Source organism: Myxocyprinus asiaticus, chromosome 11, assembly GCF_019703515.2.
Source record: "Myxocyprinus asiaticus isolate MX2 ecotype Aquarium Trade chromosome 11, UBuf_Myxa_2, whole genome shotgun sequence".
NCBI classification, from domain to species: domain Eukaryota; kingdom Metazoa; phylum Chordata; class Actinopteri; order Cypriniformes; family Catostomidae; genus Myxocyprinus; species Myxocyprinus asiaticus.
In genome coordinates, this window is record NC_059354.1 from 21,536,386 (window position 1) to 21,552,110 (window position 15,725).

The 15,725-nt window shown below is 39.7% G+C and overlaps 1 protein-coding gene across 3 annotated transcripts in view; it reads left to right on the top strand.

Annotated features, from left to right (window-relative positions):
- The window catches only part of LOC127447866 (mannosyl-oligosaccharide 1,2-alpha-mannosidase IB-like), a 186,492-nt gene that overhangs the window by 18,677 nt on the left and 152,090 nt on the right, over positions 1-15,725 (top strand). The window contains exon 3 of one of the 3 annotated variants that reach the window (XM_051710018.1): positions 8,709-8,768. The exons of 1 other annotated variant lie outside the window; for it this stretch is intronic. In XM_051710018.1, the coding sequence (XP_051565978.1) occupies positions 8,709-8,768 (60 nt within the window). Of the gene's footprint in view, positions 1-8,708; positions 8,769-14,865; positions 14,927-15,725 lie in introns of those variants that run through there. One more of the 3 variants, XM_051710020.1, reaches the window with a different exon arrangement.

Here is a 15,725-nt window from a genome sequence, read left to right on the forward strand (position 1 = left end):
TTTGGAAACCAAGGTCCTAGAGTCTGGAGGAAGGGTGGAGAAGCTCATAGCCCAAGTTGCTTGAAGTCCAGTGTTAAGTTTCCACAGTCTGTGATGATTTGGGGTGCAATGTCATCTGCTGGTGTTGGTCCATTGTGTTTTTTGAAAACCAAAGTCACTGCACCCGTTTACCAAGAAATGTTGGAGCACTTCATGCTTCCTTCTGCTGACCAGCTTTTTAAAGATGCTGATTTCATTTTCCAGCAGGATTTGGCACCTGCCCACACTGCCAAAAGCACCAAAAGGTGGTTAAATGACCATGGTGTTGGTGTGCTTGACTGGCCAGCAAACTCACCAGACCTGAACCCCATAGAGAATCTATGGGGTATTGTCAAGAGGAAAATGAGAAACAAGAGACCAAAAAATGCAGATGAGCTGAAGGCCACTGTCAAAGAAACCTGGGCTTCCATACCACCACAGCAGTGCCACAAACTGATCACCTCCATGCCACGCCGAATTGAGGCAGTAATTAAAGCAAAAGGAGCCCCTACCAAGTATTGAGTACATATACAGTAAATGAACATACTTTCCAGAAGGCCAACAATTCACTAAAAATGTTTTTTTTATTGGTCTTATGATGTATTCTAATTTTTTGAGACAGTGAATTGGTGGGTTTTTGTTAAATGTGAGCCAAAATCATCACAATTAAAAGAACCAAAAACTTAAACTACTTCAGTCTGTGTGCATTGAATTTATTTAATACACGAGTTTCACAATTTGAGTTGAATTACTGAAATAAATGAACTTTTCCATGACATTCTAATTTATTGAGATGCACCTGTATGTTACTGTTAACGGCTGTCACCCCTCCCTGCCCCTTCACACGCACTCCAAGAAAGTGAATGCAGGAAACAGGAGAAGAAACTGGCTGTCTACGGTTTCATAACACCCACATCTGGAGAGATATCAGACAAATCTTCTGTAATACAATTTGGCTACCTAAACCAGTATTTCCCAACCACTGTGCCCACTAGTGTGCCGTGAAAGTTCGTCAGGTGTGCCATGGAAAATTATCAAATTCCTCAAAATAAATGAATAAAAAAAACTTTCCCCCCGGTATTTTATGCAACCAGTTTAAATATTTTATCCATCATAACATTATTGTTCTAACAAGCTCTAGTCCACTTCAAACGCAACTCCTCACATGGCCACAAAATTATGCTTCATCACACTTGTAGTAAAAACATTCAGTCAGTGAATGAATGAATGAGTTGAATACATCAGGTGTATTGTTTTACTCAAAGACTAAATGCTATTTATTTGTGCACAGCATAGAGTTACAGATGTTATGATGTGGCTTACTTATCGCGTTTCACTCATGAAACAAAAAATGAGAAACTGTTACATATTTATTTATTTTTTTGGACTCAAGATGGCGCCGAGTACGGTGGTTGCGTTGCGAGCTCCGACAACATCGTAGTGTTTTGTTTACAATTCTTATGTTGTGTTTTTTTTTTTTTTTGTCTTGGATGTTGTCTGCCTTATTGTCTACGACAGACAAACACTTGGACATTGGTTCTGCAATTACACACGGTAAACTAGACTTCAAATTCCTCAATGATGACCCGCTGTTTACAAACACACCAGCGGAGCCCTTTGTCTGGCTGCCCAGCTGCGGAAACGCAATAGGAAAAGGGGAAACGGAGCCGGCGTTCTCATCAGAGGAAGGCATCGTGCAAATCGACCCCCGCTACCCAGTATTCTACTGGCAAATGTTCAGTCTCTGGACAACAAGCTCTGAGAGCGCGGATCTCTTTCCAACTGCTGCATTATCTGCCTTACGGAAACTTGGATGTCTGCTGAGATTCCAGACACAGCCATTGAACCCACGGGGTTCTCCGTGCACCGAGCGGACAGAGTGGAAGACCTCTCAGGTAAAAGCAGAGGTGGTGGTGTATGTTTTATGATCAACAAATCCTGGTGTGATCAGAGGAACGTACATTTCATCAAGTCTTTCTGCTCTCCTGATCTGGAATTTCTCATGCTTCTGTGTCGACCATTCTGGCTACCGAGGGAATTCACAGCGGTCATTATCACTGCTGTGTACATCCCGCCACAAGCCGACACAGACCGGGCACTCAAGGGATTATAAGCAAGCAGGAAACCGCGCACCCTGAGGCCGCATTCATTGTGACCAAGGACTTTAATAAAGTCAGTTTCAAATCAGTTGCACCAAAATACCACCAACGCATTGGTTTTAACACACGAGGGGACCGGGCTTTGGACCATTGCTACTCTCCGGGACTGCTACAGATCCCTCCCCCGCCCACCATTTGGCAAATCGGACCACTCTTCCATTCTGCTTCTGCCCGCTTACAGGCAGAAACTGAAACTGGAAGCACCCAACCTCCGAATGATCCAGTGCTGGTCGGACCAATCAGATTCTACGCTACAAGACTGTTTTGATCACATGGACTGGGAGATGTTCCGTTCCGCCTCTGATGACGACATCGAGTTTTACGCTGATAGCGTAATGTGTTTCATCAGAACGTGCATAGAGGACGTTGTTCCAACGAGAACAATATGGATCTACTCGAACCAGATAGTGCGTGGCACTTGATGCGCGGACCTCCGCTTTTAATTCCGGGAATGCGGAGGAGCATAAACAAGCCAGTTATGCCCTCAGAACAGCAAAACGTCAGTACAGGAACAAGATTGAAGGACAGTTCGACACCACCAACTCTAGAAGCATGTGGCAGGGAATTAATATCATCACAGACTTCAAAGGGAATAAAAACTCCGCCGTGAACACCGCTGGCTCTCTCCCGGATGAGCTAAATACTTTTTATGCTCGTTTCAAGGGAAATAACACCGCCCTCGCGGAGAGAGCTCTCGCGGCCGAAGCTATAGAGGTTAGTTCACACTCCGTCTCTGTAGCGGATGTAACCCGATCCTTCCGATGGATGAATATCCGCAAAGCCGAGGGTCCAGATGGCATTCCGGTCCGCGTCATCAGAGCGTGCGCGAACCAACTGGCTGGTGTTTTTACGGACATTTTCAACCTTTCCCTCTCTTTGTCTGTAGTCCCCACATGCTTTAAAACGTCCACCATTGTGCCTGTTCCAAAGCAATCCAAAATCACTTGCTTAAATGACTGGCGTCCAGTTGCTCTGACCCCCATCATCAGCAAATGCTTTGAGAGACTAATCAGAGATTACATCTGCTCTGTGCTGCCTCCATCACTAGATCCATAGCAGTTTGCTTACCGCAACAACCGCTCCACTGATGATGCCATTGCATCTGCAATACACACTGCTCTCTCCCACCTGGGGAAAAAGAACACTTATGTGAGAATGTTGTTTGTAGACTACAGCTCAGCATTCAACACCATAGTGCCCTCCAAGCTTGATGAGAAGCTCTGGGCTTAAACGGCTCGCTGTGCAGCTGGATCCTGGACTTCCTGTCAAGCAGACGCCAGGGGTTAGAATGGGCAGCAAGATCTCCTCATCACTGACCCTCAACACTGGAGCCCCGCAGGGCTGTGTTCTTAGCCCACTCCTGTATTCCCTGTACACACATGACTGTGTGACAACACACGGCTCCAATGCCATTAAGTTTGCTGATGATACGACAGTGGTAGGTCTGATCACTGACAATGATGAAACAGCCTACAGAGAGGAGGTGCACACTCTGACACACTGGTGTCAGGAGCACAACCTCTCCCTCAACGTCAGTAAGACAAAGGAGCTTGTGGTGGACTTCAGGAGAAGAGATAGAGAACACAGTCCCATCACCATCAATGGAGCACCAGTGGAGAGAGTCAGCAGCTGCAAGTTCCTGGGTGTCCACATCACTGAGGAACTCACATGGTCCATCCATACTGAAGCCGTTGTGAAGAAGGCTCATCAGCGCCGCTTCTTCCTGAGATGGCTGAGGAAGTTTGGAATGAACCGCCACATCCTCGCACGGTTCTACACCTGCACTGTAGAGAGCATCCTGACTGGCTGCATCTCCGCCTGGTACAGCAATAGCACCACCCACAACTGCAAAGCCCTGCAAAGGGTAGTGCGAACTGCCAGACACATCATCGGAGGTGAGCTTCCCTCCCTCCAGGACATATATACCAGGCGGTGTGTGAAAAAAGCTCGGGGGATCATCAGAGACTCCAGCCACCCAGGCCATGGGCTGTTCTCACTGCTACAATCAGGCAGGCGGTATCGCAGCATCAGGACCCGCACCAGCCGACTTCATGACAGCTTCTTCCCCCAAGCAATCAGACTTCTGAACTCTTGATCACCCACGATCAAAATACATCAGCACTGCACTTTATTACCCTTACTCTTATATCTCACACCGGACTGTCATAAATTTTATTATTATTATTATATTCTCTCTTAACACACTGGCAACTTACTATCAACTGACAGCCTGAAGGTCAATACAGTTCAGTACAACCTACTGTACATTTTATATATACTTTTTTATTGTATGTTTATTCTATATTGTGTGTATTGTATACTGTACATTTGTATGTTGTTATTTGTATATTGTGTTGTGTAATTATGTGTATATTAGATTTTAAATTGTATTGTGTTAATCTTATGTTTATTGTAAACTGGTATATGTCTCATCACTGTCACAACTACTGTGTTGCTCGGAACTGCACCCAAGAATTTCACACACTATTGCACTTGTGTATATGGTTGTGTGACAATAAAAGTGATTTGATTTTGATTTGATTACTAAAAGCAAATTTTCCTGTTTTAAACAAGTCCAAAAACACCGTGATACGATGTGTAGATTCTGATGTACTGTAATCTTCATGGAACGCGTTTGACATCTGAACCGGTGAACGGAGGCCGGGTGGCTGCTCCTGGGTCCTAGTGCCTGCCAGATCCAACCTCTGTCAGTGCATGGTTTTTTCTTTTCCTCTCCATCAACAATGTGATTTTGACCCATTGCGACTTAAAGTCAGGTGCGACTTTATTTCCAGAAAAGTAAGTAAATGTTTTTTGCTGTGCTGTTGCAAGAACAAATCTACAAATTGGAAACAACACATTTGTTGGTTTTTCATTATCCAATTAGCGCTCTTGGCAACTGTGACCTCATTATATGGCGTACCTTATGTGTGTTACTTGCGTTTTTTTGCATAGCCAAATTTCAGACATTACGATTTCACCCTACTAAAAATGGACAAGTTCTTGAAAAGGAAAACTATCAACGATGGTTGTGGTGTGCCATGGGATTTTTTTTTTTTTTTAATCGTAAAAAGTGTGCCATGGCAGAAAAAAAGGTTGGGGAAACAATGACCTAAACCACAAAGAATTAATCTGTAAAAAGCGTCCAAAAGAAAACACACGGCAGTATGTAAATTCTTACCGAGATGGCTAGGATCACGTCGGCACTTAGAAAGGAAGCATAAGGAAAGGTAAGCCAAGTGTAAGTGATTCTAGCAAAGCTAGCTTGCTAACTTTTAGCAATCTGCCTCTTGCTGCATTCCATTCAACTCAAAGTTACTATATTGTTTAAGAAAAGACAAAGAAAAATGAAGACGTAAATATTGAATAATTGTTTGATATATTCTGTACTTAATGATGGTTTCTAGGGGAAGAATCATCCTGAAAACCTGATGCGATGCTTGCACAAAAATGTTAATGTTTAGGTGGATGGTAAAACTTGGAAAAGGAGTATTGAATAAAGATGGTTAAGTTGATTTCAGCTCTTTAGAGTTTGTATTTATTTGCTCGTAGAAAACAAAGGAAAATTCACACATATAAAATTCACCTCTGCAATGCTTTTTGATTATTTTATCAAGACGTTTCTCATGGTACACTGATACACGCATGTCAATAAGAGGTAAATGAAGAGGAATCTTCATTTGTTTTCTGTGGGTGTTTTTATGGGAATGTGGATCTTTCAGAACAATTTGAGGAGTGCCTATGGTTTGCATGTTCCACATTTTATCGTAAGTGTGTCATGTAGTGTGGGACTGGTCGGGTCTTGATCTGGTCTTGCCCTGCCTTGGTCTTGGTCTCAGCCCCTCAATGTCTTGGTCTTGTCTCAGTCTTAATACACTCTGGTCTTGGTCTTGACTTGGTTTCTGTTTAGGTGGTCTTGACTACAACACTGGTGTCATGCATCACACAAGGATCTTTTTTTTGCCAGCCCAGCACACTGCTAGGTGACGTAGCTTAGTGATGGCAAGTAAAATTGATACTTCACTGACTCGTACATGTCAGTCTTCCTCTATTTTAGTTTCTTTTTTATTTTTTTTTTTATATTTTTTTCCAGTTTAAAATTTGTTTTTAACATTGGATGCATAGGAAGTTTTGATTCTGATGGTATAAGTTCATAAGCTTTGACAGGTGTCAGACATCCGGTGCGGCCAAATAATTTTCCACATTCACACGCAGTAATTTTCACTTGCGTTTGCTCACACGCTAGACACCTGTTTTTACATAGTTGCATGATGTTTTTTGTGCAAGTGAGCTCAAACTTGCTAAGAGTGTAAAAAAAGCACCTTGAGCTGACCGTGTAATTGCACAAATACTTACCCGCAATGTCAAAGTCGGCCGGCAAGGACCTGCAGTGATGCGCAATTCCAGGCATAGAACCGAACGTTATTCTTGCGTACCGTGATGTGGGGGGAGATTAAGTTATGCAGTTATTTTGTTTAGCATACCCATCTCAGTTGGTAAGCCATTTATTTAATATGTACAAAACATGTACAAATATAATGTTTAAGGGAGTTGTTTTACAAAGATGATTGTATTATATATATATATATATATATATATACACTACCGGTCAAAAGTTTTGAAACACTTGACTGAAATGTTTCTCATGATCTTAAAAATCTTTTGATCTGAAGGCATATGCTTAAATGTTTGAAATTAGTTTTGTAGACAAAAATATAATTGTGCCACCATATTAATTTAATTACAAAACTAAAATTTAATAAAAAAAAGTTTTTGAAATTGATGACTTGGACTAAATAATAAAAATCGGACAATAAGTGCCCAACATAGATGGGAACTCCTTCAATACTGTTTAAAAAGCATCCCAGGGTGATACCTCAAGAGTACATGTCTGCAAATTCTATGCAAAGGGTGACTGCTTTTGAAGATGCTAAAATATAACACTTTTGATTTATTTTGGACTTTTAGTCACAACATAATTCCCATAGTTCCATTTGTTATTCCATAGTTCTAATGACTTCACTATTATTCTAAATTGTGGAAGAAAAAAATTATAAAGCTTTTGACCGGTAGTGTACATATTTTCAAAATACATCGTGTGAATATTATCTATACGTTAGAGAGGGGGTACGCGAAAGGATGTTGTATGTTTGGAGGGGTACGCCTCCAACTATGCAATAATGTAACTGCTGAATAGTTTATTTATTGCGCCTTCTTGTGGACTAAGGAAACAACGTCAATTTAAAAATCAGGTGATTTTAAAATTCGATTAAGTTCATATATATTGATATTTCATTTAAAGAAGTACAATACATGTTCATGGTTCAGTCAGTACTGTTTGTTTTTGTAATAAAGTTCAGCTCTATTTTACTTTGTGTAATTTTTTTTTTCTTTTCAGTATCAATTTAAAAAAATATCGGTTGATTAATAGGTTATCGGCAGGTACTACCCAACTTGGTTATCGGTATCTGTAAAATCCACTATCTGTCGACCTCTATTCTGTTGCTCCCATGTAGTGTCCTGTTTGAACAGTATTTATACAGTGATCAATAGAAACATATGTAGAATTAATTTTAATTTTAAATTTAGTAACAATATTGGTATTTCGAAATCACTGTTAGAATTCTTCAAGTTTGGCGCAATCCCAGAGCAACGCGAATAAGCACTACACAGAGCCTTTTGAGAATAGCACAACACAGAGCAGTATGCAACGTGTTGCGGTGTAAGTTGAGTAGTTGGTAAATACGTATTGTGCCATGCAGTGGCGCATTTGCTTTTATGCCATAAGTTTGTTCATGATTGCTGCTCAAGTTTACAGTATATGGACAGTGTAGAAGTAAAAAGATCCATATTATTTACATTATTAATTATATACTGTAATTGATTTGCATTTTTGTATGTAATAATTCATGTTAATCTGTTGATATTTGCAGTCCTGAGCATGCTATTTTAAAAGAAATGGTTAGATGATTAGCTTTCAGTAAGAGGAGAGAATTGCTTGCTTCTGTGATACTTTTTACAAATGTGATACAATAGAGATACTTCAGAAGGCCTAATTAATTTGCTGAATATTGTTTACTATTTCAGAAACCTTGCATATGTCCACTACTTGATGAGCAATCATTATGCTAAAAGCCTCAGTAACACCTGCATACCTCTTGGTTCTCTAATAAGAACGCTGTAATAGCCATTGTGTAATTTAAAATCCACCAGTGAACAGGTTTGCAGAAAATCATGCCTAGAAGTCTTTAAGCTCCCATTGAGCAAGTCAAAGTTGACCGTGTCAAGGGAAAAAAGAAAAGAACTTCATAAGATGTAGTTAGTCGAGAGAATAAACCTCGAGAGGAACCAAACTGGTGTGTCCATCCTCCTGCTTACAATGCATGTGGCCACATGCCAATATAATTTATACACTATATACACATACTATATATGTGTATAGTATGTATAATACAGGCAACATGTTCACTGGAGATGTTAAATGTGTCAGTAGAAATGATTAGTTGTTTTTATCTGGCTTATGTACTGTAGATATATCACAGTGAGGGACAGGGTGGTGACAGCAACCAGGCAGGAATTTCAGATGAGCAGGTAAGAATTACAGTTTTCTTATAGGGAAGAATGTTTAATATGATAAGCAATATATAAATATTTAAGAGTATGCTATTAAGTGAATTTTTATTATTTAATCTGTTATTATGCACTGTGTAATGTATTATAATGAAACAATCTTTTGATCACAAATGCTTGGGGACTATCAGTCCTGTTGTTATATTATAAGGATAAATTACACTTTCATTATTTCCTAATGTTTAGGGAATGAAAATTATTGTAATAGTGAAATTTAACATGTTTATGTGCCAGCCATTGGAGAATGGGCTCTCTTTGCTAAGTCTCAGTTCCTTCCAAGTTTTTCTTCTCATTCAAAACATCTCTTTTTCCCTGCCGTGGTCTCATTTGGCTTGCTCATTGGGGGTTTTGAGGCACTGTTCTTTTGTAAAGCTGCTTTAAAACAAAATATATTGTGAAAGGTGCTTTAAAAATACAATTTGAATAGAATAATCAGAAATGTTCTCAATGTTCCATTTGAATAGAACCATATTTTCTGTTTGTGTATAGACATTGTTCTTGATTACGGCCTCATTGCTAAGCTCTATGTATTGCTCTGTCTGTTTTTGGCTAAACTATATGTCAATCTTAGTTCATTTATAGAAGCAAAGTCACTGTTGTACATGAATAATGAGTCATGTTTATTGGAGCTGCTGCCCATCTGTTTTCGCTCATGACCTAAAGAACTCCTCCTGGCCGCAAGCTCTGGAGCCAAACACAAGCTCTCTGTCTCATCCGTCTCTACCCCTGGGGGCACTGTGATCTGAACCAGCCCGTGTCCTGTTATGCAGATCAGTGTGCCATGCTTGATCAGGGTATGGTGTTCTTTACCTGGGCCTGCTTATTGTTAGTTTTCCATTGTGTCAGGTATTTTTCACCACACTAGACTGATCTTTTCAGTCTTTAGCACTGTTTGGACAGAATTGTTATTTCTAAACAACGTTTGAATTAAAATTATTAGCCTAACATCAGTGAAGTTTGTCAGATTTGGATAGGAGATATCTAGTTATTGATAGACAATTGTCTTGTCTGGATGTGGGTGTTATGAAAGGGCTTTTGCTCTTTGTATGTGTGCATCATGATTGAAATAAACAAGACATGTGATTAAGTGAAGTGTCCTAACCAGACACAATAAGTAACACAGTATCACAAAGATACCAAAGAGTTTTTGTCCTAACCAGCAGTGACACATACGAGGCACAGTGCATTCTGTTGATCGCTTTGTTTATATTTTGTTCGGCGATGAGCTGGTCCAAAATCTCGCTCCTCACAACTGTACAATAAACATCACAAATATTCTGATTGGCTGTGATTGTGCTGTGTCGCACAGCTTTGTTACATACAGTTTGGACAGACATGCTTCTTGTTGCTGGAATCTTAGCGCATCCTTTCTGGTTTGGGCAGTGTTATGTATTTAATTAAGGGAAGGAATTAAGGTGATCTTGAGGGGATCTTGCCTATTGTTGCTGCTACAGTAGACATTCTGTGCAGCTGCCATGATCAGACTCGCCTAATTGATTCTATTTTCTTTTTGTGGATGTTTGATGAGATGCCAGCAGGTAGTACTTGTACCACCAACTGTTACTTTACCCAGAAAGTTGGCAAAAAGGTCTAAATCCATAATGAAGGTGCACCAGGCAGTCAGAAGATTCATGCACAATGAGATAATTGGCTTGGATTCAAGTAAAAACACCAAGTACATCTGTGAAATCTTGAATTTGCTTAAAGGAATGTTCCAGCTCAATCGACTGCATTTCTGGCATAATGTTGATTACCACAAATATTAGCCAAAACGACTCGTTCTCTTCTTCCTCGATATTGTGATACCACACCTTGGTAGACATTTGCACCTTACCACCTCCATAACAACACATCAACACCTACGAGAGGTTGGTAGATTAGGCAAAAACCGTACTCCAATAAAAAAAAATTTTTTTTACTCAAGTAGAAGTAAAAGTACTAACATAAATAATTACTTGAGTAAGAATAAGAAAGTATCCAAATAAAAGAGTACTCAAGTAGTGAGTAACTTGTTACTTTCACAAATGATGTAATGGATGTTATCTACCCTATATTCCATTACATAATACACATTTAACATGTTACAGAATTATTATTATTAATGGAAATTCTGTAATTCACCATGTTGTTCCACCCGTATGACTTTCTTCCATGCAACACAATATGGATATTTTAGACAGATGTCACTATTTACTTGCAGTGAATGTTTTTTTTTTTCATATTTTGAAAGTGAATGGTGACCGAGACTTTCAGTCTCTAACATTCTGTCTTAACATCTTTTGTGTTCCACAGAATACAGAAGGTCACACGGATTTGGAACAACATGAGAGTTGGGAAATTATGACAGTAATAAATTATGACTGAGCTATCACTTTAAAGGGATAGTTCACCCAAAAATTAAAATTCTCATTTATTCACCCTCATGCCATCCCAGGTATGTATTATGATTATTAGAAGAATATTTCAGCTCTGTAGGTCAGTACAATGCAAGTGAATGGGTGCCAACATTTTGATGCTCCAAAAAGCACACAAAGGAATCATAAAAGTAATCCATATGACTCCAGTGGTTAAATCCATATCTTCAGAAGTGATATGAAAGGTGTGGGTGAGAAACGGATCAATATTTGTCATTTTATGCTAGACATTCTTCTCACTGCCCAGCAGGGGGCGATATGCAGAGAAGAATGTGAATGTGATCTTTAAGGGCTCTTGTCAGATCTGGATGAATTTGTCAATAAGAAGAGAGGTTTGGAAACATTTCAACCCTGGTCGCGCAACACTCGCTGTGTCTGAAACTGCCCCTATCCACTATATAGTGCATTATTTCGGGTGTACGCCATTTGGTAAGCGTGTCTGAATTCTGAGTGAGCCACTCGTTCCCTGCTTTTGTTCACTCATTCTTACCCACAAATGCACTCTAATTTTGAGTATACATTTGATGTACACTCAACAGTGGTTAATTGCCCATAATCCACCGTGGGCAAGATGCACGAGCTGGGAGTTTTACTGCTTCCTTGTCTCCTGTTTTATTTAATGCTGAATGTAGTAAATTACTTTTTGACAAATCATTACTTGATTAAAATAACATAACATATAGAGAGGCAAAACATACGGATACATTTTAAAATGTACTCCCTATTAATATTTACAGAATTTTGCCATTAAGCTGAAAAAGTCTTTACTAAATCATTTACAGAGGTGATATTATTTTAATTCAGGAGACTGCACACAGTGTAAATAATTCTGTGGATGATTTAAATATTTGGTTATAACATGTAGGTTATGATAATTTGGATGAGGGCGCTATGCCCCCAGAAACGCTACCCAGCTTGTATTGGAATTTAAAGTATAACAAATAAATACAATAATTGTCATTTGATAAAATGCGTTTAATCATATATTAAAAATGACAAACAGAATGAAGATTTATTGTATTAATATTTCATTTAATATGAATAACAAGTAAGGCCCAAGTATTTTAAAAGTTCATATGTGATGTTTTTCTGTGGCAGCCCCAGAGCCCCGACACTTGGTGTATACTTCAACGTCCAAATTCACTCATTTCATTCACTCACTGCTGAGATGTAGTGCACTCACCGCCATTTTACTATATAGGAAATAGTGAATGAGTAAACTATTTCGGACGCAGCCACTCTCTTCGCCATACCTCGTGCCCCCACATCTCGCTGTGCACATGCAGAAATGCTGTCTGTTCGTGCTTCAGTTGTCAATCATGCGAACAGCAGAGCAAAAGGCATTTATTTACACTTGGATGTTTACATGGATTTATTCAGTTAATCAGCCTGAAGTAGCTGCGATAGTTTCCAGTATCCCTGCTAAGGCGCATGGTAAATGCATCAATACTGCTCATGACATGCGGGACAAAGTGCACTGATATATTGCTGCACTGATTTAAAAATATACACTTAAAAACTGATGTCATAAGAGCCCAGTTACAGAATCACTCTGAAAATGACCATCACCATGTCACAGAAAATCCCGCATTAGCATTAGAGCAACAACTTGCCTCAGAGTGCTGCCATAAGTTGAAGCTTCAATTTTAATCTTGAAATAACTGCTTGTCTTGGTGTTAAATGAAGGCATTGCATGACGAAACTATTCTTTCTTCATTGTGCGGAGTGAAGAAAGTGTTTAACTTAGAGTTTGATGCTGCAGCAGTGATTGACTCGGCTTGACTGACAGTGACAGTGAGCGCAGCTGTGTGAACTTCCGCTGCTGTAAAAGTCCCATTCAATAATCTCTCAATAAATTAAACCCAGTAATGTAATGACAGGAACGCCGCCCATTGTAACGAAGTAAATGTTTTTTCATTTGAAATTTACTTTGAGTAAAAAGTACCCACTTTTAAACCTGCTCTAAAAGTTCATTTATTTCCAAAAAGTCATTGTGTTACTACTCAACTCTGACACCTACTTTACCTTATCACTTGCGTTGCCCTGCCCAGTAGCGGTGAGCAGTGAGATGAGGAGGAGAGAGAGCAGGTCAGTCAAAGCAGAGAGCCAATCATAACAGTGGGGCGTTTACTGTCAAGTCTTAAAGGAGAAGCAGCACCAAAACTATATTTGCCTTTTTTGTTTTTTAAACTAAACTTTAAACTTTACTAATATTGTAAGTGAACCTCAAGGAACACATTACAATAATAAAGGCATGCCATGACCCCTTTAAAGGGACTTTGGTCTGTACACATTTCCTCCAGAAGTCCATCATGGTTTTACTTGGTTTCTCAAGGACTAAAAGGATTTTTTTTTATCCTTGTAGAACATCATGAAACTCTGTTCGTTCAGCCTGCAGAGTTGCTGAAAGATTAGTGGATGTGGCTCATGTTCTCTGAGTAAGTGTGTCACTGCTGAGCTGATGTAACAGATGCCCTGTGACTTGCGCTAATTGAGTTGGTGCTCACACCTGCCAGACTCACATAGAGCTTAAGGCTCCACTGAAACTGACAATGAGCATAGCTTGAGTTAACCTGAACCTTTCTGCTTTACCTCACAGTGTATTTTTTTTATTTTAGTTTTTTAGATGTGCTGATACATGGATAAAGCTATGTTTGATGTCAGAGATTTGATCTGTCAAAAATGTGCTGAACAGTGGAATGTACCTGTTGCTGTCAGAACTTAAGTAAAAGGCAGCTTAAGTTGAAGTGGTTCTCAAGTGGCAGAGATGTATTTTTTTTTATTTTATTTTGTATTTTATTTATTTTTTGTGAGCCTTGCGGTGTTCCGCTGTGGCATAATAAAACTTGCAGGAATGAAAAAAATTGTGCACAATACCTGAAATCCCTTGCCGAATTTTAGGCCCTGAGTTATACCATCATCTTACCATTTTGTTATTTATTTATTTTTTACCTCCATTGGAATAGTCACTTTACTGTCAATAAATAACATTTGTTTCAACCGCATCTGAATGGGTCTGATTATTTTCCACTACTTGGCCTCTCATGGGCTACTGGCTGCCGCTATATTGGATACAATGTAATTTTAAAATGATTAAAAAATATATATATTTTTTTTGTAACACAAAATATTCAATTTTGAATGCAATAAGGGGCGGTGGTGGTGTGGTCACAACAAACATCCTACATGGTACTTGATTTTTTTTTTATTTTCTCACCTCAGAGACTTACCTTTTGTGATTAAAAATGGCAGTGAGTCCACTACACACTGTTATGCGTCCTCAAGTGGCAGCCTTCCATCAAACAGGACAGGAATGAAATAAAACAGGGAACTAATGGCACTTTTCGACTGCACGTTACGGTTCGTCTCGACTCTGCTCGCTTTACTTTTCTGAGCTTGCTTTTCCACTGCAGTTTAGTGCAGCCTCAACGTGGGTGGGATTATAGGCTGATCGTCATAGTTGTGCCGCCTCTACTGCCGTGACATCATCTTAAACACACAACAAAGGAGCAATGGAGGATATCGAAGGAATGGTGTTCTTGATTCTTGGCATGTGGCTGTTTTTCACAGCAAGGCGAAAACTTTGTATCAAAAGAGGCTGATGGCAGCAAGACAAAATCCGCTAAAAAAAACAGGAGAGTTTGGGAAATCATACACCAAAGCGCAGATGAGGACATCACTGTGTTAGCTCAAAGACGCACGAGGGTAAGCTAATCTGCCATCTAGCTTATAGCAATGACACAGGTAGTGACTATTCTCTGACCAATCAGTGATCTGCAGGGTCTTGACGTCACATTTAGTATCAACACGGCTCGCTTGGAACCTCGACTGAGGTGGTATTAAAAGTACCAGGTACTATCCACAGTGGAAAACCCCCCAAAAGTGAGCAGAGTCGAGCCGTACAAGTGCAGTGGAAAAGCCCCATAAGACAGTTGTTTTTAAGGAGAGACATGAAAAATGTAGAGCAAAGTGGAGCCTCCCTTTTATTTTTCCCGAGTGTTGTCCACTTAAAGGCTTATAGTCAGACCTGTATGCATCATTTGATACCAGTAGGCTGTTATTCCCCAGAGTACCTTCAGGCTCGGAGTGATACAGAATGAAACCAACACACAGCATTGTGTCTTTGAACACTCAAAAAGCAAGACAGAGCGAGAAAGAGAGGGATGGGGGAGGGTAATGAAGAGGGCCCTTCCTACACCATGTATTGTAAAATGAGTTGCTGACCCCATTTCCTAGTTTCTGTGAAATAGGTCAGTAGCCACGTGGCTCGGCAGGTGTAGGTGGATGGTTATGGTGGTATTATATTCAAAATGAGCTCAGTTCTCAAAGGGATTGCATGTGTGTGCGCTAACAAACATTGTAGATCTGTACTACACTAAATCGTAATGAAGAGCACATAATAAACGGGCTGTTATATCGGTGGGTTTCATCAGTGGATTTAATCAGTTAAGCTGTATGTTCCTCTTATTCTTTAAGTTTTGAATACTTCAGGCTGTACTTGATG